The 25027-nt window shown below is 44.7% G+C and overlaps 1 protein-coding gene across 6 annotated transcripts in view; it reads right to left on the bottom strand.

Moving 5' to 3' along the window:
- The window catches only part of PLCH2 (phospholipase C eta 2), a 2067875-nt gene that overhangs the window by 104673 nt on the left and 1938175 nt on the right, over positions 1-25027 (bottom strand). For all 6 annotated transcript variants that reach the window (XM_069610192.1, XM_069610193.1, XM_069610194.1 and 3 more), the window contains 3 exons: positions 18021-18118; positions 16896-17078; positions 252-359 (listed from right to left, as the gene is read on the bottom strand). In XM_069610192.1, coding sequence (XP_069466293.1) covers positions 252-359; positions 16896-17078; positions 18021-18118 — 389 coding nt within the window. The remainder of the gene's footprint in view (positions 1-251; positions 360-16895; positions 17079-18020; positions 18119-25027) is intronic.

Below are 25027 nucleotides of genomic sequence, written 5' to 3'. Positions count from 1 at the left end.
TTACTTAAATTGTCTCGGGAGGATAGCTCAGGGGCAACACGCTCGCCTTGGAGAGCAATACAGGTTCGATCCCCGGGTCCACACTTAGAAACCTCTGGGTATTAAGTGCGTTATAAATAACCAACTACAAACAAACGCCACATGCTGCCTTGCAGCGAAAGGTGCCCTTCCTAGCATCGTCTTCCCAAAACACTAGCCTACTTCTTGGCCCTGGCACGCGCACTTAGCGATGTGGGCATGCGCCTCCTTACCTTGACACATACACCTGGGCTTCAGGACATAGCCGCAATTCCCGTTGGTATTAAACTTGGCCCGGTTGAGCTGCAGCATCCGTCCCTCTGACTGGTAATTCAATGCAACTGTGAAAGCAAAAAGATCGACAGCAGACCATGGTGAACTCGAGCCCATCCTGCCATGACTGAACATCAGGGAATTTGAACATCTGCATCCATGAATCTATACATGTATATCAATATCTCGCCTCGTCTGCATGATGCGCTTTCACATTGAACATTAGCCAAGAGGAAAGAACTATAGCAGGCGAGGACGGAAAACATGAAAAGGCTCCATGCTCCTAACAGGGTAGAGTTGGTGGGACTCCAATGCATGAAAGAAACCAAACACAGGCACGGTAAAGTGTACCTTCAGCTCAACAGGCATGGTGCAACTTTGGCATTGTCACAGGTGGTTACCACAGAAAACAAACGTAGATAGGTTTCAGTTGGCCTCATTACAAGTTAGCCGGTCCGGATACAACTGTGCCGGCAAAACCATACTGGCACCGTTTTTCGGACTAGCTAACTACGAGTTCTGTGGCAGTGTGGTGTTACACCCACCAGGTCTGACCTGGCGGGCGTAATGCCACAAGCCGCAGAGACACCGGCACCATTACCGCATGGTGTCAGTGTTTCCGCGGCCCCCTTTCCCATAGGACTCCACGGAAATGGGCAGTAACGGAATGCTGGCATCGGAATTACTGGACCACCGGGGCTGTAATGCCCAGTGATTCTGGCAAGTCTAGAGCCGGTAAGTCCCCACGGGTCCGGCGGCAGCCTGCCGGATTTACCGGCACAGCTACTGCCGGACTCGTAATGAGGGCGAATATCTTTTTTTCAGCTGCTACCTGAGCGGTCTGGGCTGGTGCCTCAAGCTAGCCTCTTTCTAATCACTTCTTTTCAAAGCCCGACACCGGACAGCCTTGGAGTACAGCTTCCTATTAGGTCTTCCAGTCTAGCCTGACCCTTCAACCTGGTTTGTTACACGACGTGGCTGAACTGGCACAGACACCTAATTCCATGTCTTCCTTTCGTTATTTGTCCTTCTTGGCTTGGCCAACACCAGTTGCGATACATTGCTACTTCGACGCTTGTTAACAACACGTTCTCCCGCTCTGGAAGATGTTCCTCACACCCTAAAAGGCCAACATTCCTTGCCTCTTTTTATACAGTTGCTGATCGATTGACAGACCCATTGAATGTTTTGATTGGTGGGTTCGTTTTCCCAGTAGTGGCTTTCTCGAATGGTTGCACCCCCTCCACGCGTGTGGCCTTTACTCTGGTTACCTTGAAGGTGTTGTGCATGGTTCAATGATAGGAATTGTACTGTGCCTCGGCCCTCATAACCCAAAGTTACAAGAACCCTGCCCAAGATGTGTGAATCAGGCAGCAAAGTTGTGGCAGGCCACTGATCCATGGTTGCATTATGAATTCATTTTGCCACTTTCAGCGCCTACCTTCTGTGCACGAGTATGACCCGGGTACGTTTTCTGCGACTGACACAGGACTTCCTTTCAGCTTCGGCTCACGGTCCATGCACACCCAACGTGGACCATCTTTTCAATCCTACTCCATACATGGAACTGGGATAGGAAGCCAAACAACCCGTCAATGCACCCAGTGGCCCTGTGCATGTTGTACACCTGACCAGGGGTTCATGTTCTCAATGTGTTCTCCCTCTTATAGTGAGGGATGCCCAGGGACTACAAGACACAGCCTCACCCCCCTCTCTCAAGACATTTTCACCTGGTTGATGTGGGCTTTGACAATGACCACTGCCTGGCCCCATACGTGTGTGTATTGTGGTTACTTTGGGGTTCGGACCCCACCACTCGATATTTAACGAGGGGTCTTGGGATAGTTTGGTGGAGGATCCCCTGGTCCCCTCGCAACACTATGGCTAAGAGAGAGGGGCTTATTACATGGTGCTGCCAAAGGTCACCGACCCTTTAAGGGTCGCATCCAGAAGTAGAAAACCTGTGGACCTCGGGAACATGGCCCTGTGGGTATTGCTTCGTTCATGGGAATCCACTGGGAATTGAGACGGAGGGAAACCTCACCCACAGGCAGGAGAAAGAATACGAACCTGCCAGTGCGGAGAAACGTGGGGAATGGCGAGCCCAGGCTCCACACAGGCAGCCCTGTCCTCGTTTTTAAACTTCCACGTGAGTGCATCAGCGTGCATGTGGAATTCCAAAATGGTGGACCAGCCTCTCAAAGCACCCATTGACCACCTGACGTGAAAGCCTGTTCAGGATTTACCCAATCCCATGTGGAGGGTAATATGGACATTCAGCTGAAAACCCCTAATGCAGATCCATCAGAGGATTGAGAGAGTTAACAGGCCTGATAAGCATGCCGCCTCCGTGTGCTGTTTTGGATGTTTGGTGAAGCAGACCTGGAAGGAAGTATGAGGTGGAGGTGTAGAGAGAGCTCAAGGATCAGGATGTGTAGAGGTGGAGAGAAAACAGTGGGTGCGGGAGTAGGTGGAGGTGCAGAGAGCTCCTGGGGAAGGAGGAGGAGAGATTTCAGGGGAGGAGAACATTGAGAAGCAGAAGTTCATGAGAGGTTGGAGGTGGAGAACAGCATGGACGGGAGAGTTCAGGAGAGGTAGGAGGACTAGCAGGTTGAGAGACTACTGAAGAGGTTGGAAGAGGAGAAGATGGCAGAGAGGACAGTGAAGAATTTGTTGGAGGACGACAACAAGAATGAGAGCAGAGCACATATTAAGAAAGAGAAAGTATAGAGCAGGAAGAAGGAATAGTGGAAGGAAGAGAAAAGAGGTGCTTATTTGGAGGAGAGGAAGAGAATCAAGTATGTTTCTTGGAGACACAAGGCCAGTACCAGTCAGACAGTAAGCCAATGTCAATTGACAAGTTGCCTGGTAGAAGTGGGGGGAATAACAGTGCGGTCAGCTGGATGATAGAGGGTCAACGTTTAGAGTAGAGTCAGGCTCGCAGGAACTAGTGAGCATCAGTTCAATGATGAGTCAAGTGAAATGGGCCTGGGTAATGGGATCAGGATCTGTAGAAATTAACCAGGCACCTAGAAACCCTCCTGACTTATCTCACCCGTGGAAGACCCTGGGCACTTTGTTGAGACAAAGCTTGGAACTTCAGCAGAAGTGGTTACTTTACCTTAGTGCAGGGGTCTGCAACCTATGGCTCTCCAGATGTTTCAGACTAACTCCCATCATCCCTAGCCAGCATAGTCAATGGTAAACGATGAAGGGAGTTGTAGTCCAAAATGTCTAGAGCCACAGGTTGCAGACCCCCGCCTTAGTGACGTCACCCAACCCATGGCTGCAGGGAGATGCCCAGCTGGCAGCAGGATAGTGTCAACAAGGCGTTGGGCATAGTAGACTGCATAATGCTGGAGCAGAGTCCTGGAAAGATAGACAGTTTGTTTGAGATCTTCTCGAGTGAAGCCAGAAAAGAAACCATGCAGTGTTTTGCAACTCTGTTCCAAACAGGAGGAGACGAGTAGAGACCCTACTGCCAGGAAGAAAGATTACCAATATCTTCCAAAGTTCTTGAACATGTGATTTATGCCCAAGTCTATAATTACATCTATCATCACTCTCTCCTTCCTTTCTATCATTCTGATTTTCGGCCATTTAATTTGACAGAATCTACTTTGCTATGCATCACTAACACCTTACATCACAATACGCTTGCATCATTTCTTATGGATTCAGCCTCATGGATTTTGGCTCTGTGCAAACATTCTTTTGTTCATTTCTAACAGATAAGAACTACTCCATTTCTTGGTAGGGTAGGATATCTTCATCTTTTCCTCTTCACTTCTTAATCCTAAAGGTTCTGTCCTTTGTCTTCTCTTCTCTCTATACTATTCCGCTTTCATCCATCTATTCTTCCAACCACTCTTGCTAGGTCTACACGGATTACTCTCCGATCTTTTCATTTTCTTCCCTGACATTTCATTATACACTCTCTTCCTACCTTCTTGCTTTTCATTCATGAATGACTGTTTTCTTAATCGTACCTTCTCCAAAACTGAGGTGCCATGTTTTCCTGTTTCATCTCTTTCTCCTCCTAGAACTTCCCCTCTGTCTGTTTTTTCTAGCTACACCACTTCCATTCTCCCGTAATCTTGGGGTTACTAGCAATCTTACTCTTTACGTTTCCCTTCATATTTCAAATACAACTAATTCCTGTAGATAGCTATGTAACATCGGTAAAGCGCACTTTTTCTTTTTGTGCACCTACGCTTCTCATTCGTTCTCCAGTTCTTTTTTGTCTTGTAAAATTGTTCTGTACTCCTAATCCGTCGACTTGCCTATCAGCTGGCCCCTCTAGGTTTGGTTTACAATTCTGCTGTACATCTTCTTTCTAGTTTCTTATGATTCTATGAACTCTCCTTTTCCCCCCCTTTCCCAATTCTTTTTTGACCTTTGCTTTCTTTTTAATTTTCTTTGTATTGTTTTTAGCAAGCGTGCAGCAGGGTTTTGGCTGTAGGATTTGAGAGAAAATGAGTGGAAGCAAGACGGTGAACAGAGAGAGTAGGAAGCTTTTGTCAAACATCCTAGATAAGTCTTCAAGTACAAGCACGTTCAACTTTACAGAACTTGATGTAACTAAATGGACATTTTAGATTGTAACTTTCAAGGGTAGAGACAAAATGGTGATGCTATGATGATCGAGCTGATCTGCGGAGCTCTGTCAGAAAAAGAGCTTAAGGGGCTGGCGCAAGTGGAGGGGGGAAATTAGATGTTAAGGAGATGGGCAGATTATGGAAGCTGAGGATTGATGTGGGAGGAGAGAGTGATGAGAAAATGAAGAATGCAGTGGGCCTAGTGAGACAGACGGACACAGTTGATAGAAGTATCATGGTGGATGATTGGATTGATTTGAGGATGGAACATGGTTAAGGGATTAGGCAAAGGGGCGGGATAGGGTCAGGTTGTAGGTATGAGCAGGGAAGGAGATGTTCAAGTGAAGGGAGGCCTGAGATTGGGTCATGATATACACAACTAATCAGTTGCATTAGGAAATGGGTTTCTAAGAGTTAGGACGATATCTAGGACAGTTGAAGTAGCCGTAGTTGGAGAAAGGAAAATGTGGTGGGATGGGGCCATAGAGTATGTAGTTGATTGGCCGACCTCACTTTCTCTGGAAAACAGTTATGTTGGGCCTTGCATGTCACTGCAAAATCTGGCCAACCTGCAGACAGTACAACTACACAATGGTAAAGGCCATTGTGGTGTACTGCTGTGGACCTGTAACAGTCAGGGGCAGAAAAAGAGTATGTTCATAGTGGGGAATAAGGGTGTTGCAGAGGTATGGTGGAAGATTTCAGGGTTCAAAGAAGGGCAAATTGTTGGTGCTAGAATGGAAGCAGGTTGGGCATTGGGACATAAATAGCAGCACAGAAGGATGCAGCATGGTAAGCCCGCAATGTTGGTACCGGGAAGAGTGGAGAGGGGGGACTACTCAATTAAGGATAGAACATGAGGACAAGGAGTGGGCCCTAGAATAAAGCAAAGATCGGATGAAAAATCAGGGACAAAGAAAATGGAGCGAACCACAGACAAATAGGAGTGACAAAACAGACTGGAAACAAGTCATACTTTGCAGGTTGCAAAACACAAGGTCGATTAAATGAGGAGGAAAAAGGGTGGATAAAATAAATGTACTCAGTGGAACCACATTGAACCATCTATGGGTGAAAAAGAGTGATGAGAGAAAAGAGAAAGGATCAGAATTGAAGAGGCTGGCAGAAGAGATGGAATATGGTTCAGAGGATGGAGAAAAAGGGAGAAATGACTTACGGGGTTATGGTAACAGTGAATTATAAAAAATAAAAAAAATAAGAATCAATTTTGACAATGCACAAGGTAAAAGGCTGCCTTAGTTTGATCACATGATTCTGGACATAAAATAAAAAAAGTAGAATAAGGATATTAAGTAAAGGAATAATCAGGGAATTAAATAGTAAGTAAATGGATTATCAAAGAGGCGGAGTAAAGGTAAAATGGTGGGAAGGGAATGATGGGAAGAGAAATGCAAAACTTGAAAGCGTTATGATCAAAAGATAAAATGTGGGATATACCATATGGGAAAAGGACAAGGACAGGTATTTGAGAAATGGAGAAGAGGAAGGAAACATGGTGGGTAATCACACAAAAACATGGCATGAACAAAAAAAAGACCATAAAACCATTAATATAAAATATGCAGAGAATAGTATTGAAATGAGGGCTGAAAGAACAACAGGAGAATGGAGATGAGCAACCTGAGAATGAAGCCTAATGAGGCTATGGTTAGATGCATTATTGATTATTTGGAGGGGAGTAAAAGCACTGGCTTCTGACAATTCATGGGACCTCATCACATCTCCCAGGGGGAGCTTTGCCCTGTGAGGCTCGGGAGGTGAGCCCGCTATGCAACATTCCCCCTAGGGGTGGCAGAAAGTGGGACCTCACAGGGAGAGACTTCCCTATTGAGGACAAGGACTCCTACTCGGTCACAGAACTCCCTAGACACCTTCCTGAGAAGTCGACCAGAACACCTGAAAACCAACAAAGTCACTCCAAACCAGTTACTTTTTGTTACTGCAATACCATCAATACTAAACTCCATCAACAACTCTTACTGTGAAGAAGGAGAACCATTCAGAGTCCTCAGAGGTTGGCAGCCAAACATACTGAGATGAAGAAGATAGAACGAGGAGGAATGAATCCTCAATGGAAAGAAATAAAGGACTGTGTTATTATGCTGGGGAGGACCCAGCGTTGCTACATAAAAATAAATGAAGGACCACTGAATGATATTACTGGAGCCCGGGAAGTTCAACCCAGGGCCGAGAAGGAAGCAAGAAGATGCATAGAGGTCCTTAGTCGCAAGGACGCTGCAACCAAAGAGAAGAAGTAGGCACTGACAGGGCGGAGAGTCAATCTATGTGCCTGGAAACTACTTGGAGGTGGTGGCGTGATCCAGGGAGGGTGGACCTTTGAGTCCTTGAACTGCGGCGAGACCGTACCAGGAATTCTCTGCGGAGCCACACACTGAAAAAGGAAGAAGCAAACATCCGAAGAGGTTGCTTTAATCCCACGAGAACTGGTGATGTCACCCCGATGCTAGAGGTAACAGGAATGGCGGTAAACCAGGGTGAGAGACAGGACAAGAAGAGAGTGAAGATTACCAATGGACTTTTCATGCTGTTCCCAGTACAAGGAAATATTGGAAAGATTGAAGATTACCAAGGGAGTGAACTGGATAGTCCAGCCCCTTTGATGAGCAGAAATTACCCTTGAGATGGATAAGGATGCAGATCTTACTCATACATCATATAATAGAGACGACTCAGGAAGTTGACAAACAGAAGACTGTTTTAATGTCAATTATCTAAAACAGGGAGCATAACAAAAATCAATGCAAACTCTCGATCTTCAAACTCAAAGCATTTAAGAAAAAACAGTACTTTTATAAGCAAAATGTGTCAATAGTGACGTTGACCTACGTCACCACCAAGGTCATCCTACGTTGCAAACTACAAAAACATAAGCATGGGTGATTGGCTCGGAGTGAACATCTAAGTATATGATCCATACTAGTCTAAAAAAGTGTAACTATGTGATTGGTTACTTAACATCAGGTGGGCAACCAAGCCATCCTCGACAAATAACCACTATGAACGTCACTAAATAGACAATGTCCCATTGGTTGAAACACTACAGGACCCCTGAATATGCAGGTCCTCTACAATTGGTTGGCACTCTATCCATCCTCAGTACTTTTCCACCCACGTTAGCAGCCTGGCCGTCCAGATGCTGGTGAGGTTGCCTTAACTTTAGCTTCCTACCAATTAGCATATCAATCCATCATCACCTCAGTGGTCTACTGTGAATTAGGCCTTTGACCTTTGTCCTTGAGTGTTCTTAGCTCTGAGAAAATTAGAGAGTGAGCAGCAGTCTGCCTTCATGCATAGGTGCGACCATCTTGTTCGTCCAACTTCATGCTTCCATGTGACTAGAGGCTATAAAATAAAGCCTTTTTGTGTATTTAATATTTTATTCCAATAGACCACTGGTGTCTTCCCCGTTATGTTCACTCCTTCTGGACAGGATGTTTGTTCTTTCACACAATTTTGTATCCAAAGTCAGTTTACTCCAGTTTGATAAGACCTTGGCTTCTTGGGGCTCATCCAACCTTGCCTTTCTGAGCTCCGGTTCTGTATTCAATGTCTATTTTTTCAAACTGCGACACACTGAACTTAGGCCTTTTTACTAATGTCCAACCTGCTTTAATACGTTTAGTGTAAACATCCATAATTCTTTTAATTCTTTTATTCCTATGTATGCATACGTTGGCACTTGCCGCAATCTATTTTACTGTAAGCTTAGAGCTAGCTTCATGATTACTTTGCTGCTTGCGTTCCTTCTGCATCTGTACACATGTAAAATGATTTAATATCTTCATCTGTTTCTGTGGCATAAGCTTCTTCCCCTTGAGCCCAATACATCACTTATCCTTATTACTTTCTTGATGCCGTATAAAATATATGCATTCTCTGATCACTGCATCTTTTTATGTACTTCATCTTCAGCTCCACATAACATGTACTTTAGCAATGGCTAGTAATTCTACCATTCATCCTTGCCATTTATTGGTTCTGTTTCTTCAGGGATCTTGTTCAGATGGCCATCATATTTCTTTGTATGCAGATAAGGTTTTCTCAATGGGTACCTTGGCTCCCAGATTCCATTAGACCCTTTCACTGGTCCTGGACTAAGTCCATATTCTGCTCTTTGTCGATGCAGCTGTTCAGTATACGTCTCATTATCTGGTTTCCAGCATACAGGTATAAGGAATGGGTCGATTGAGGTGGGGGTACTTGGCTCCTTCTCCACAGGGGTAAATCATACACATCCCAAGACATGTAAATATTGGAAAGAGTGAAGAGTGGTAGTCATATAGGTCCCAGTATAAAGAAAGAACAATTTTTAAGTCAATATAATCCAGACAGGAAAGGAATAAAGGTACACCCAAAGGTGGAGGCTTATAAAGAGACACTGCAAAATTTAAAGAAGAACAAGGGTGAAGATCATTGTTTAATGAGCCGAGGAAGTTGTTGCCTAAAAGGAAAGGGGGGGCTAACAGTCCCCATGAGGAACTAAAGGAATTTAATTTTGATATTGCCAGGAGCCATCCCAAAACAAACATAATAAGCGTATAAAAGCCTGTCCAGGATAAGGGGGTCTTTCTCCTGTACCCCTCCTTTCTTTTAGCCTTCGTTGATTAGTGGTATGGTAAGGATAGGGTAGTTTTTGGACAGAGCAGAAACTATGGATTTTGCACAACCTCACTGACCAGCACCCTAGTTCCTTTTTGGTTCGGTAGGACAAACACCTTATTGATGGGTATAGATTGTCATTTTATATTGTTTGAATAAAACTAAACTGTGAACATCCCACCAATTGGTTGGTCATCTCCTTTTGACCTACCACACCTCATAAAAGAAAAGAGCAGCATTCTCAGTAGACAAGCCAATTCAGGCCCAAGCACAATGAAAAGAGAAAAAAAGTCTTTGCTAATGCTAGAAGCAACAGCAAAAGGTGCCAGAAAGATGGGATAGGAGAAGGAAATGCGAGTATATTTTGAAGATGACACCAGGATTGCCTGCAGAGAATGAGGAAAAGTTACGGAAAAAAATAAAGAAAGAAATGGGGTAAAAGGGACCATGGCTTTGCGATAGGAAATATCAGATCCTTGGTGTTATGTTAGGAAGTGTGATGAGTCCTTAAATGTCTTTACTTCTCACCAAGGGGGGTGGGGGTGGGGCGTTCTCATGAGGACAGAGTGGTGAAGCCGCTACCCGATAGTACCCCTGGGGGTGGTAGACAGCGTGAGGCTAGCATGGGGAGAAACTCCCCTCTGGGGGAAAGGATGATCATCTAAGGTAAACGCGATATGAATCCCCTCCATGTATATCTGCAAGGCTAAGAGCTATACACCTACTGAGACAAAGAGGAGACGCAGATGCATGCCAAGCACTCCAGGAAATTGGAAAGAGCGGTCTAGATTCCATCATCCATTACAAATACAAATGAAAAAAGGACTTGCATGGGAGTCAGACCCTCCCCAGGGTTTCAAATGAGGATGACGTTCAACTTTGGTAGGAGACAAAGCTTCTAACCAAGACATGAAAGGGAGAATCCAAGTAGCCCTGCCTGGTCCACCGACCACGGGAAGACTGGAAAGCAAGACGGACGGGGATCCAGATGAGAGAAGCCACCGAACCACGTGGTTGCTGAGGGGATGCACAGCCTGCCCAAGAAACAAAGCAGAGCTGCTGCGAGCTCTGCAACAACAGGAGAAGAACGAATAAAGCTGATGGAGATGTCAGAAGAGCCAGAGAGTGTCAGAGAAGTTCCAGCAGCAACCCAGAAGGTACAAGGTATGACTGTGTGTTAGAGGGTAACAAGATAAACCCAGTAACCAGGGTCTGGGACCCAGGACCCAGAAGTAATAACACAGAGAACCTAGAATCATCATAATACCTGGCAGGATAGAGAACCAGGTAAAAAGGGAACAAGATACAGTGAAGAAAGCCAGGTCTGGGACCTGCAACCTGAGGAGGAGAAAGTCTTTGTTGCTCATCTTCTTCGTGGTAGTATCTGGCATGGTAGTGATCCAGGTCTGCCCAGAATGAGTCACTAAAGAAACTTGGGTCTGGGACCCACAACAACTACCTTGTTGGGCCCGAGAAAGGCCAGGGGAAGGCAGACATTCCCTCTGGTATTGTGAAATGTGAAACTAAAGCCACGGAAGGCCAGGGCAAGGGAGTCATTCCTCCTGGCTTTGTGAAATCGTAAAACCAAGTGAAAAGAGAGTTTGGGTGAAGGGAGTTATTCCCCAAGGCTTTTTGTGTGGAAATGAAATCCAGACACCTGGAGAAGGGATGCATTCTCCAGGAACCCAATAGGGAGGAAGCAACTATAGGCAAGAAGGAGTGTTGAGGTTCGAACTGGAACTTTATCTTTTTGAGTTTGAATTGAGCTTTTTGTGCCCCGGAAAAGGGATTGAGACCAGGGGAAGGGAGTCATTCCTTCAGGTAAAGATCCCACTTAACAACCAACTGTGATCGGCTGTCCAGACGAAGGGAACCATTCTTCTGGAATTAGAAGATCCACTATCCCTTTAGTTTAGTGCGAGGGACAGAAGTAGGCTTTTGACACAGGACAGTGGAGTATGTATTTACACAAACAGCTTGGCAAATCAATAAGCACTTTTAGTTGAGGTATGGAACCCTCTATTAGAATTAGGGAAAGTTGTGTTTTCTCTTATTTTCATTACTAATAAGCGTTTATGCCAACAACCATGCCATCTATGTCCGTTTCCTCCTCCTGCACCCTTATAGAAGGTATCCAAGAATTCAAAGAAAAGACGATGTAGCAATAGTATAATGGAGGGTGTGCATGATATACGATATGGTTTGATATGGCATTTATAACTCGCCTGTATACAAGTGTTTCTAGGCGTGACAATATCATAGGGGGAAAATGAGTGCGGACACAACAATGATCTTACTAGGCCTTGGGTCATTCAGATTGTGCAAGTGCAGGGAAGTGGAAGGGGAGAGGTGCAGGGGGTGAGAAGTGCAGGTAACTCAAACAGTGCAGCAAACAGGTGGCTCAGTGCAGGCAACTCAAAAAGTGCAGCCAACGGTTAACTCATATGTGCAGAGAGAAGGGACTGTATGGTTGCAGATGCAGACCACAGGTGCTGGGGGAGCCAGGAGGCAGTGCAAGTGCAACTGGACATGCAGAAGCCTGGGCCCAAATTCAGATGGTAGCCAGGTGACCAGAGTGGAGCAGTTATGACATCAGCAGGGGGAGAGGGAGAGGAAGAGAAAGCGGAAGTGAAGAGGAAGGTTGTGAATTGTTTCCAGAAACAGAGGTGGTTTAGCTCAATTTTGAGAGAGGCAGGGAGGTTGTTTCAGAGGGAGGTCCAGCCGAAGATAGAGATCTGCCCCCAACTCTCTGCTTGTAAAAGCAACTGACCCTCAGAGAATTGGAGGTGGATGAGCAGAGAGCTCAAGAAGGGAGATGTTTAGGAAGAGAGAGTTGGAGGTAGGGCAATCCCAGGACCCAGAAAGCATTGTGGATGATACAGAGGGTCTTGAATTTGATCCTTGCCTCCAATGAAGAGATTTCAGAGCTGGAGAGATGTGATCACTGGGCTTGAGGCCAAGGACAAGTCTCGCATTGCTGTTCTGGATAAGTTGTATATGTCGGAGAGTAGAGGCAGGAAGATTTAGAAAGAGACTGTTGCAGTAGTCCAGCCTAGAGAGGACCAGAACTCTGGAAACAGTGAGCTTCTAGGGGAAAGTGAGGAAAGGAAGAATACCTCTGAAGAGGTGCATCTGATAGTTCAACGTCTTAGAGACATCAGAGATGTGAGGAGAGAAGGAGAGGGTGAAGTCAAAGATGACCCCAAGGTTCTTAGCCTCAGAGGTAGGAGCAGGAAGAGGGTCTAGAGTTGTCAGCCAGAGAGAGCGAGGAAAGGAGGGAGCTTGTGTTCTGATGAGGAGGATCTCAGCCTTACTGACATTAAGGCAGAGATAATTGGTCGTACACAATTCCAGAAATGCGACCAGACAACCTGTAATGAGAGATGGAGAAGAGGCGGCTAAGAGGAGCCTGAAAGAGAGCTGGGTGTCATCTGCATAACACAAAGTTGGGGCAGAAAGCAGCGATTCTATGGGCAAGAGGTCCCAGGTAGTGGTCAAAAAACCAGGGAGAAAGGTTAGACCCCTGTGGGGCACCACAAGTAGAGGGAGGGATAGATGAGCGGAAAGTCCTCAGTTGGACCCGAGAGGGTCGTTCAGTGAGATAGGAGGTCAGCCAGGCCAGGGCCTGATCAGCGATACCCAAGTTATCACAGAGGTGATTGAGCAGGATACATTGTTGACCGTATCAAAAACAGAAGAAAGATCGAGGAGAATGAGGACAGAAGGAAGGTTAGAATCAAGGTTAGAGAGCAGGTCTTCAAGGGTGTTCAGGAGAGCAGTTTCCGTGCTTCTGGCAACTCTGAAGCCAGACTGGTGGTCATGGAGACAACCAACAGATTCAGTGTGCAGATTAAGCTGGGAGATGGCCAGATTTTCCAAGAGTTTGCCCAGGAATGGAGTGATGGAGATCGGCAATAGTTAGCTGGGGAGGAAGGATCGGCTGAAGGCTTCTTTAGCAGGATGTGCACAAGGGAGCACTTAAGGGGGAGGGGAGGGTTCCAGTGGCAAAGGAGTGATTGAAGATATTGGCCAAGGCTGGAGCAAGGGTGTCGATGTGGCCCTTGATGGTTCTGGATGTTTTGATGAGACTATCATAGATCATACTTGTCTAGAAAAATCATCTGGGGTGAACAAAGGGAAAGTAAGAGAAGGAAGGAGAAGAGACAGCCACAGGCGTGCCAGGAGGAGGAGGAGGAGGAGGAGGAGGAGGAGGAAGAGGTAGAGCGGGTGGACAAGATGTCCTGAGTTTTAGTGATGAAATGAGAAGCCAAAGCCATAAAGAAGGCCTGGGAGGGAACGGGAGAGGAAGAGACTGCAGCAGGATTGGCCAGCTCCTACCAGATTTTGAAGAGTTTGGAAAAGTTGTTAGATGCTGCAGAGGCATGGGCTTGGATGTGGGCTCTCTTCTTGGTGAGGACAGAGAGTCTGTATTGCCTTTGGAGCATGCAGTAGGCCAGTTTGTCAGAGAGTGCAACCAATGCCCTCCACTTCCTCTCAGCTACCCTGCACTTGCATTTGAGGGTGATTAGGTTGGAGTTGGATTATTAATCATCTCTATGGAAGAGGGAAAACACCAAAGTGCATAAACATATTCGCAATAGGAGCTAAAATTAAGAAAAGAACAGTAGCCTGGACAGAGCTTTACGGCCAACAATGTCCAAGGGTACTGAAAGGAAGCAGTGACCGGACCAAGGGAAGTAGTAAGCACAGATGGAATGTTAGGACAAGTATCTAGGAGGAGAAAAACCAGCGGTACTAAGTATACAGTAGTGATCAACAGTATTGTACAATAGGGATCTATCAAGGAGTAGACGATCAGGAAGCTTAATGCTATGAACACTAGAGAAGAGGAAACAGAAGACAGGAAAATTAGCTGAAGCAGAGGATTCAAGACTTTCCCTTTTAAAAGAATGGGTGGAATGTCAGTGTGTACAGAAGAACCTGAAAAAGTACCCAAGGGTGAGCAGATGAAGAATGTGGTCAGGTTGGAATGCAATAAGGACATAATTTGAATTTTAAAGAAGAAGCAAGTGGAAAATTACAAGGAGCGATCATGGATTTGTCGGTTTTAAGAAAGCAGGGTAATAGAGCTAACCAAACGAGGAAGTGGCTTTAGTTAGATGGGGAGAGGAGGAGAAGGGACGGGGGAAAAGCTGGATCCAAATCAATACTCTTTGAAGTAAAGTGGTTGAGAAAAATCAACAGCCATCAAGGATGAACAGATGTAATGATGGAAGTAGGGAATGATTCGCTGATTAAGAGAAGGAATTAAATGTCAAGGCAGAAGAGCAGCATATCTGTTTTTTTGCATATTGTTAAATGAGATCATGAGTAAAATATAATAGAGAAAAGCAGGATTAAAGGAGGACTGAGATTTCGACTCACTTTCGCTCAGCTGTTTGGTGACAGTGCCGGTTGGAGTGATGGGCAGGTGTAAGCTAAGGTTTTGGTGAAAGGTTTAGAGGGGAGCTATAAGGAGACAGGGAAGCTTCTGTAGTGTGGAGGAGAAGTAGATGTCTGATTTCACCCCTTGACTGCTATATGCATTTTTCCGCATTGCTAAGCTCCATTAGTGTAAAGTGCAATCATAAGGTGCATGATATACTTCGCCAATGGAAGGCAGTGCCATGAATGTTTTGTACACATTCTCAGCAGTAGAGGGATTAAGCATCAATAAAAAGAGGCCATAGAAGAAACAGAAGATGCCAAGGAGAATGGCCACAAGAAGGCAGAGCTAGCAAAAGGAAGGAATGGGAGGAAGGAAAACGGTCTAGTGTTTAGAAGCTGAAGCTCACTAGAGGAGGATCAAGAAATGAGGATCCCCAGTTTAGAAGATGAAGCTTAGTAGAGGGGCATCAAGAAATATAGAGGCTGGGTTTAGAAGAAGAAGCTCATTAGAGGTGGATCAATAAATACAGAGCCGCGGTGTAGAAGATGAAGCTTAGTGGATGAGGATCAAGAAATAAGGAGCCCGGGGTTAGAAGCTGAAGCTTACTAGTGGTGGACCAAAAATAAGGAGTCATTGTTTAGAAGATGACGCTCACTAGAGGAGGATCAAGAAATAAGAAGTCAGGGTTTCGAAAATGTTCTAATTTTCCAGAGAAAGCACAACATCCTCTTGCTGCCGAATAACCATTGGTCCATCACTCCCGTCTGAGTGACCTGAGGTGGGCCAAAGCACTGAAATTGTCCCAGTGTCTTACTCAAGAAAACTTTCACTAATCCCAAAAAAGAACGCCTTCCTTTTTCCTGCTTCATCGCATCCAAACTTTTTATAGAATCCATAGAAAATTGTTACTGAAAGTTTTTAAGTGTGAAACATTTTGACAGATAAAGAAAATTGCGGCTTGGACTCCAGCGTAAGATGCATCCATTCCAGGGATGATCAAAAGAAGAGGATGGAGGTAGAGAATGGTAGGGGTGGTTGGTATGAGAAGGCATGTATAAAAGTCATAAAAGCATCAAGGGTGCTTGTGTTGAATGGGGTATTTACAGCATGAATTTGAGAATAGAATGGGGTGTGGGTGTGAATGAGAGATGGGAAGATGTTTGTATAAAGGGTGATAAAGGCAATGTGGTGCAATCTGGATGAGCAAGCATAAGGGGAGATGCTCCAGCAAAGTAGACGATGGGTATAGGTTGTAAGTGTGAAATAAGAAGTAATGTGGGAATGATTGAGCAAATGGAGACAGATCGGAAGGTCCGAAATGGGGCAATGGGCAGTGATAGTGGTTACTCCATTAATAACAGGGCGATCACAAGAGCTAGAGAGGAGAACATGGTAGATGGTAGAGTGAGTAGAAACAGATGAGTCAGGATGAGTGCTTGGGTAATGAGAAGGAGTGGTGGTACACAGAGAGACACGAGGAACATATAGGACACAGTCAGAAGGAAAAATGGCGAACTGCGGTCGACAGCGAATGTGATGTGGAAGGCCACATAGAAAGCAGATTGTGTATGAAAGGCAAATAGAAAAAAAAGTCTGAGATGAGAGGACAGAAGGGAAATTAATCATGTGAAGAGAGACTTGGACAATACGGTCAGAATTTGAGCAGAAGGACAAACATAGGCAGAAGGAGCAAGAATGTTCAAGGAAAGGGAGACAGAGGGGGAAGTTGGGTGGGAGAGCCGGCATAAGAGGAGTTGGTCAAGGAAGAGAATCATTAGTGGGCAGAAGGGATTGGGATGAAGGAAAAGTGTTGGTCAAGTAGTCATGTGGCTAGACAATGAAATACAGAGGAAGGTTGACTGGAAAAAAGGGGTTACATGTCACAATGCTCACTTATGTTTCATCTGTGGATTGACACAGACCTGGAACAAGAGCAGGGTAAGAAAATCAAATGCCCTAAATGAACAGTCACATACCAAGCTGGCAGCCTACGTTCCAGAAAGGCTGGGGGTTGTAGTTGCTGGAGTCCACTCGGTAGGACGACGGGTAGATGCGAGATAGCTGAGATTGGTTGAAGCGGATGTACTGTGCAGGCTTCTGCTGGATGACCTGGTGGGCCTTGGTTTCGCTGAAGGAAGACACCTGCCAACTGCATGAGACTGGGGTAGGGGAGACAGGGAATTGGGAGAGCAAAGAATGACACAGTAGGAGGCACTTTTGCATGCGTTTTAAATGAAATGAGTGTGCAGCAGCCATTTCGATGAGCCTTCTGTTAAATTTCCACTGATATCGCTTTCATCTGGACCCCATTCTCCGCGAAGCACCCCCTCTAAAATAAATTAATTTCTGTTCATCCTGACCACCCCCTACATCTCTGTCTAGACCCCCAAAACCCTTCCACCCTCTGCCCCATTCCCTTATAATCCCCAACTCATACTCCAACTTCGAATCACAAAACATCTCCCAACTGCCCCCGTCAAGGACTGTGTGCAGCACACACCCTACTACTGTTGCGCCCATCCCTCTGGTCTTCTCTCTCCCAATGCCCCTCCAAGACCTTCTCCCCCAACCTCACCACCATCCCCAGAAAGAGGACGCCCCAACTCTTATTCCCTCCTCAATATCCATATGTCCGTCTCCTACCCAACCCTCAACTCACTTCCTGCTCGCCCTCTCCATGACTTCTTCTTTTTCTCTTCCCCTTTCCGTTCCATGCCGAGTTTCCTTCTCATTACCCAATCTGCGTTTTACAACACCCATTCCTTTTCCCTCCACCCCAGCTCAATGAACAGTGAAATGTAGCCTTCAGAGCTCTGCTCCGATTCAAGCTGCTTCCCTACCTACACGTCCCCGGCCACCGCTGACGTCTACAGCGTAGCTTGAGAATCAAGAGTGCCGCCGCACTCATCCCCGGCAGAGTACAATTTAGAATCCTGTTCCAAATGCTAATACGATCTTCCAGGCACCAGAATGGATTTATGAAAATGCTACTGCACATTAATATTTATGGGAGATGATTTTATTAAGCACTGCTTTTCCGGCTAATTTACTCCGCTGGGGCTAGGCCTTTCCCACTGCGCGTACAAACCGCTGCTGCTTACTTTCCGTGTCGACATCATGGATGCCGACGGACTTGGTATATTTCACAAGGTCGGACAGTGCCCGCGAGAGCTTCATGGTCTTCTTCTGCCTGGATATCCTAGAAGGGAACAAACGCAAGGAGATAACGCAGTGGCTCGTCCCTAGAAAATGGCAGCGCAATTAGACAACAAGCGAAGCAAAAATGCGCTAATACAACAGTAGATCTGCGGTCAGTCCCAAGTGGTTTCATCCCTGCTGAGCACTCAAAGTAGATAAAAAGACTACTGTGGCATTACATAACCACCCTGTGCTGAGCAGGCTCAGACTGGGCAACAGGGTAATGCCTGAAGAGCTGGCCATACAAATCTGTATTAGCTGGTTTTACATGCCAAGCGGTGCCAGTTTGAAGAATTGGTGTACCTTGTAGCCAGCAGTTTTGCCCAATGCGACTGACCCCTTGTTTAAAATGGCACCATTTCCCTCAATATAGGCACTAGTTTTCTATTAAGAGGTCACAAAATGTAATTAGCAGATGTTGGACACTTCTGTTAGTGGCAAGGTTCTTTTTTAGATCCCAGTTTGACATGGCCAATGACAACAGCGAGTCTCGGGGTGGGGAAGAGTGCATTGTACATAGGGAAATTAAAAAGCAAGTGATGTTCTGTTTGGTGCAGCAATGAGGTGTAACCCCATTATCCTTCCTGTGCAACATTGTGCCCATCTTGGAGCCATGCAACTCAGTTCAGACACACATCCGGCTCACTTTCCGCTCTCTTAAAGGTTTACTCAGTGGATAATCCCATTTCAAGGCCTCCACATCGTTGCCGCACCAGAAATGGCAAACCTCTAGCCCCGACCACCAGGCCGGCTCCACTGCACACGCTAGGCTCTGCTTCCTCCAGTTCCTATCCCTCACCACTCTTAGGCTGCGATACAACAGCCGGGAGGATAGCTCAGGGGCAACGTGTTTGTTCTGGAAGCGAAGCAAGATAATGCAGAAACACAGGTAGGAATTGCGGTCTCCCACTGTCTCAGGTATTAAGCGTCTTATAAAACATTAAAGACAGCTGGTTGCATTCAGCAAACAAAGAAATGCAAATATCCATTAAAAAAATCTACCATCCACTACGAAACTAAAAAATAAAAAAATCTAACAAAACAGTGAGTTGAACCTATAGAAATGGCCACAAGGTATGGAGAGCAGAATGAGTTTACCCCTTACAGAGTTTGCAGCCAGTCTTGTACCCTCTTCAATGGGCAAATCCACTGCCATGTATTACCGTCATTATGTAGTGTCTGCCGAGACAACCTAGGTCCTTAGACATGGGTGTGCGGCTCTTCAGATATGGTAAGCTACTAAATCCATCATGAGCCCTAGCCATCACCCTGAATGGTGAGGAGAAAATGGGAGAAGTTGCCCAAAACATCTGGAGGGACACACGTTGCAGAACGCTGCCCTAGAACTTGGTCAGGGCGTGCCAGTGGATGTTGTTTATAAGCAGTGGTGTCTTGGGTAGAAAGGAGTCTATCCAACGTGGAAGCGCATTCAAATTCCACATAGAGGATAAAGGGTTATCAAAAAAGAAGAACAATACTTAGCAAGAGTTAAAGTGATAAGCACCAGAACTCTAGATTTATCCGTGACCTCAAGTATTTGCTGGAAAATGTCATTATAAGGCAGATAATATAACTAGGGAGCGGATCTATTGGAGTTTTTTTTTTATGGAGGCAGCAAGAAGAGCAGACTCTGCATTGCTGTTTTTGTTAATGTGTTTTAACGGCAAGGTATGCCTTGACCCCCCCTCACACTATTGATCATCAACTAGCAGAAACACCCAAAATGCCAAAAAGCAAATTAAGGTTAAAATACCTACTGCGCGCACGCGCGCACACACACGATAAACATTTCTGTATTTTTCAGTGTCCCACAAAAATCTCAGGACATTTCCTCTTTGCAGGCATGTTGCCACTCTGTAAACAGTCCTCTTCAAACAGCCATTGTTCTTGTTACCACTAGATGGACAGGGGATTGGAAACCCGGGAGACTGGCGCCAAAGACCTTGTGAATACCCAAGAGGAAGAATCAGGATCTCGCAACTGCACACAGAATATTTTGCCTATTACAACACCTCCAAATCAATGACTGCCTTCTAGGACTGTCGAGCAACCTTCGAGGGACAGTGTTTCCTACAAACTCTCACATAAGTGAATTAATGAGTAATTAACCACAGATATCTAAAACATGGCAAAATGAATACATTTCCAGGGACCTTTCATCATGATCTGAGGGTATTGAGGAGTATTGAGGGAAGAGTTTTGATATGTTTTCAAGTCATGTTTAGGGTGATGTGTTATGTGAAAAGTTCAATATTCCCAAACCTTGACAATACACCTCTTGGAGCAATATAGACCTTAAGCCCAATCTCATCATTGTGAGATACCTGGAAATGGTTGAAGGGAGTGGCTGGGAAGACCGCATTGAGAACCTATATTATTTCTACTGTTCATTACTGCATGCTTCCAATCACTATCCCTTATCTTTGGCTGTTGTAACAGAGAAAGCATTGACAGAGATGAACCGAACCGAAGCAGCGTTTGGATGTGCGGTCTACTTGTTGGCCCATCCACACATTCTTGTACTAGAAATTTCAAGTTAATTTTTCCTAAATTTGTTATCGCCTCCCAAAATTAGAGGCACTATGAGAAGGTTTATTTTTATGCTTCATTCAAAAAACAAAGAGGAGAAAGTCCAGATTTGGGTTACCTGGTGGGATCTTTTGATTAACAGGCCAAGGAACGTCAGCCTCTTCCTGACTCCCCTTTACCCCGATTCATTCATTGTCATTTTTAGAGAGGCAAGTACGGACGTCTCCACTGTATCCAGCTTCAGATACCCCATGCTGGGGTATGAGGACTATACAGATTTCTTTGTCTGAACTCTGAATGCACACAAGCAATTGATAACAGTATATTCTCATTACATATCCCGTAGCAGCTTGAAGATTAATCCATCTAAATCAGGGGCCCTAGTCGTGGGAGGAAAAGGAAAATATCAATACCCGCAAGGTTTAAAGTACGGGAAAGAGTGGCTTTAAGGAAGAATATCGTCATTCCTGGGGTGTGCAGTTTGCTAGGACTCGGAGGGGATCATATCATCTGGACCATCAGTTTCAAAGATTGGCACAAACTTTGGATGATATTTTCAGGTGAGGGAAGTGTTTAAGAAAGATTCAATAAGCGAAAAGGTGTTAAGAGTTCATAATGCAATGTCTAAATTTTAAGATCTCTGTGGTAGAGGAATTTCGGTGATGGATAATTCCTCATCTCTACAGGTAGTGGAGAATACGTTTATTGAAAGACTTAACTATACCAATATCTGCCTATCCTTTGCTGTTCATGTAGAGGTTGAGATGATTTTGGTGGAAGTTGAGATATTAGCTGCACCTCTGATGTTTTGGTTGAATATGTGGTCCAAGTCTAAAACTACATCGACTCATAATTTACTCAGCCACATATAATTTTTTTGTGATTTTTTTTAATTCCTGGATTAAATTAGTAAAAAAAGCATTCAATATGGTTGATAAAGGATGCCTATTTGTTAACACAATTCCTTTATCTTAGCCAGTTCGGTTTAGTAGTATTAAGGTGGATTTGATGAGTGTTATGATCATACAGAACTGATGAAACGTAATAATTAGAAGTTGACTAGGTACATGAACCAAACCAATTTACGGGCCAATTATCTACAATGGACTCCCACAGTATCAAGTGGATATTGGTGAATCTGGTTGACATTCATCACAATTCACTTAAGAGAAGTAACTGAAACGAGGAAAAATACCAGCATTTGTGAACAATTCTATCCAGATTGTTAGGCATGCAATCGTATTAGTGCTCAAACATTATTACCCATTTTAAAGATCACTGGTATTGGACATTCCAAGCATGGACGTCCTTTAGGGGTCACAACTGTGACCTTTGAGGTCTCCCTTGCTACGTCTAAAAAAATAAAAAGGGGCTCATGGGCTGTGGCCAGCAGCATGTGGCACCTTGTTTCTGGAGTGGCTGGCTTTCTGATAGCTATAGCCGGTAAAATAGCTCAGTGGGTTGAGCGCTGGCTGCTGCAATGTGTGTGTGATCTGCAGGTTGTAGGTTCGACTCCTGGCAACGTCAACTCAGCCATTCATCCTGCTGAGGTTGGTGAATGAATACCAACACAGGTTGGATGATATTGTATGAATATTTGTTTTATATGAAGCGCTCGAGCGTAAGCTCTATATAATAACAAATCATATCGTTTGGCCTTGGACATCTGCTTGCATTCAGAGTCATTTGTTAATATGGGCCTATACACACTGATGTTAATGATACATGTGGTGATCCATTCTTGTATGAAAAGTATATCACTTTACAGTGATATCGCAACCACATTTTTCGTAGTGTACTTGGAAACAATGCTATGTGATGCCACTTCTTATTTTGTCAAGGGGTGAAAGGTTGTGTTGCATCGCTTCTCGTGATGTCACTTCGAGGTGGGGTCAAATGACATCACTTCATGGGATGTCAAGGGTCGTGTGATGTCACTTGCGCTACCCCAGGCATTTTGCTGAAAGGAGTCCCTGATTCCAATTCTTTTACACTTCTAGTATCCATGCCGGAACACCTCAGAAATCCTGGGGTCTTACAGTCTACATTAAAATGGCCTGAAAAATTAGGGGAGCAATGACAGCAAAATAGATAGTTTGCTATATTAAGCACATTGACTTTACTCTAATAATGGAGGTAAGGTTTAAGATTGCCAAGCAGAAGGTTAAACATTATCCCGCTTCATATATATTCCATGTTAATAGGGAAGTACCAGCAGTTCATTATAATCATTTCCTGTTTTTATGATGGATTAATTAGTTAATGTAATGCAATGCAATGTTTTTGTCTTGCCTATACACACACGTGTTGAATTGTATGTTTGGACTTTGATGGACTGCAATACGACTATGTGAATAAAATTAACATGTTATTGTACTATAAATTGCAGGTCTCCCAAAATAGAGGACCTCTCAGGAGGGAAGAATACGACTTGTGGGAGTGAACCCCATCAAATACATGCTGTTGAGTGTCCGGACTTGAGAGGAAAAGCATTCTGAAAACGAGGCTGTTGTCTCAAGAGATTGATATTTAATACAAAAAGGCATTGGAGGAGAACATTTGGATTCACATAGTCCAGAGTGAGTTTATTTGCCGTCGTCTGTGGATTCCAAAGCCAAAGTATCCAAGTCTCTTCCCCACGGTCCTACTATTGACGCAAAAGTCGTTTGGTTGTAAGCAACTCGAGTCTTCTTTGGGAGCTGTGAAGCATGATTCAATTTTGCACACTTTCCACTCTTGCACTTTGTCTTGCAGTTATATACTTGACAATAACTATGAAATCACTTTTTCTACTAAAAACATGACCTGTTGAAATACATTTCACAATGTGATCTACTGATAGTCTGTAATGAATTCTCAGGAACCTCCTTTTGATAACTTTTCATATGTTTCCTCAGGATCTGGAATTCGGCAGACCACTGGATGATTCTCAACAGGTGAACTCATCACAGCAATCTTTAGCACTGAATGAAGAAAGCCTGCTTGGTGACTGCCCGGGCCAAAACCAGCAGTGAGGACAATCACTTTGTTGCATTCTCAGTGTCGGGCATCCCCCATCAAGAACCATCTCATCACAATTTTGCAATATGAACCTAGAGACAGCACCTCTATATCAATAATATATCGTTGTCTAATCATTTCAAACGCCCTGGCAAATGATATGACATTTAAAGAGATATAACTGCTTTCCACATAGGAGTGCAAAGAAAGCCTGGACCGCTTAGGGTTTTAGACTAAACAGAGGGATTATATACTAGCTGAAACAGACCAACGAAATTGGCCAATAGTGGATCACAAAAAGTCATGGAAATCCCTTGGAGAGGCAAAATGTAAGTGTACGTTACTCCTGCATGTCAAAAAAGAAGAGAACCACAACAAGGCTTTATTCATCAGACCATCATACACTTTTAGACATTGCCGCAGCCTTGAATGATCCACCATAACAAATGTGGTGGAGACGCAAAGAAAAATAGTAATGACAATCATACTATCATGAACAACACCTAGTAGATCATTTGACACTGCAGCTAAAGCGGAATCAGTGCCATGGTTCTTTCTCAAGATTTGTTTAATCAGATAAAGACATTCTGCTGCAAGTGGTTCTGAAATAGGGGCAGCACCACGTTTGTCTAAGTGAATTCCCTGTCATCGTCACAAGGACCTGACCATGTTATCGCTAGGTCACCAAGGCCAGGTAGGATACTTATAAACAAATCCCAAGGACACATTTACCAGGCCCAGCAATGAACAAACATCTAGAAACTCCCTATCACACAGAGGGTAAAAACGCAGAGCAAATACGGGAAACAACTACAGATCCAAGGGCAGGAAGACTATGGAGAAACTAATGAACCCACAAAAGTACCTCCCGCATGCCGAAGAAGACAGCTTGGGGATCTGCACTTCTCCCATTTAACATCCAGCGGGACAGAGAGAAGTGAATCTTGTGGAACAACCAGACACACAAACTCCGAGGACTCCACGCCTTGCCCACTATGCAGGGAGATCTGAGTAAAGGGAATCTCATGTGTTCCCCTACCACTACAAACCCGGCAAAGAGTCTCCTGTAGCCAACATTGCCACTGAAATCAATGGGAGAGAAACCCACAGAACAAAAAGTACAGCAGAAGTGTTTTTCAAATAATCACTGCCGCAAAGACTTAACCTGGTGAGTATAGGCAGTGTGAAGGAATCGGAAATGAAAGGCAGACACAAAGTGGTAGTGTTCTCAACATCAGACATCTTTATTAAAAGAAAAGGGTTGGATAAAGACCTCTCTGTCCCTATCCTAAAGAGGGTTTCCCTGCCTGGAAAACCAACTAAAGATCAGCCTGTGTCTTTTTGTCAAAATGAAGTAAACTTTCCTTGTGTTCAAAACATA

This window comes from Ambystoma mexicanum, chromosome 8 (assembly GCF_040938575.1).
Source record: "Ambystoma mexicanum isolate Mex_15411 chromosome 8, UKY_AmexF1_1, whole genome shotgun sequence".
Taxonomy (NCBI): Eukaryota; Metazoa; Chordata; class Amphibia; order Caudata; family Ambystomatidae; genus Ambystoma; species Ambystoma mexicanum.
This window is presented reverse-complemented; position numbering and strand designations above follow the sequence as displayed.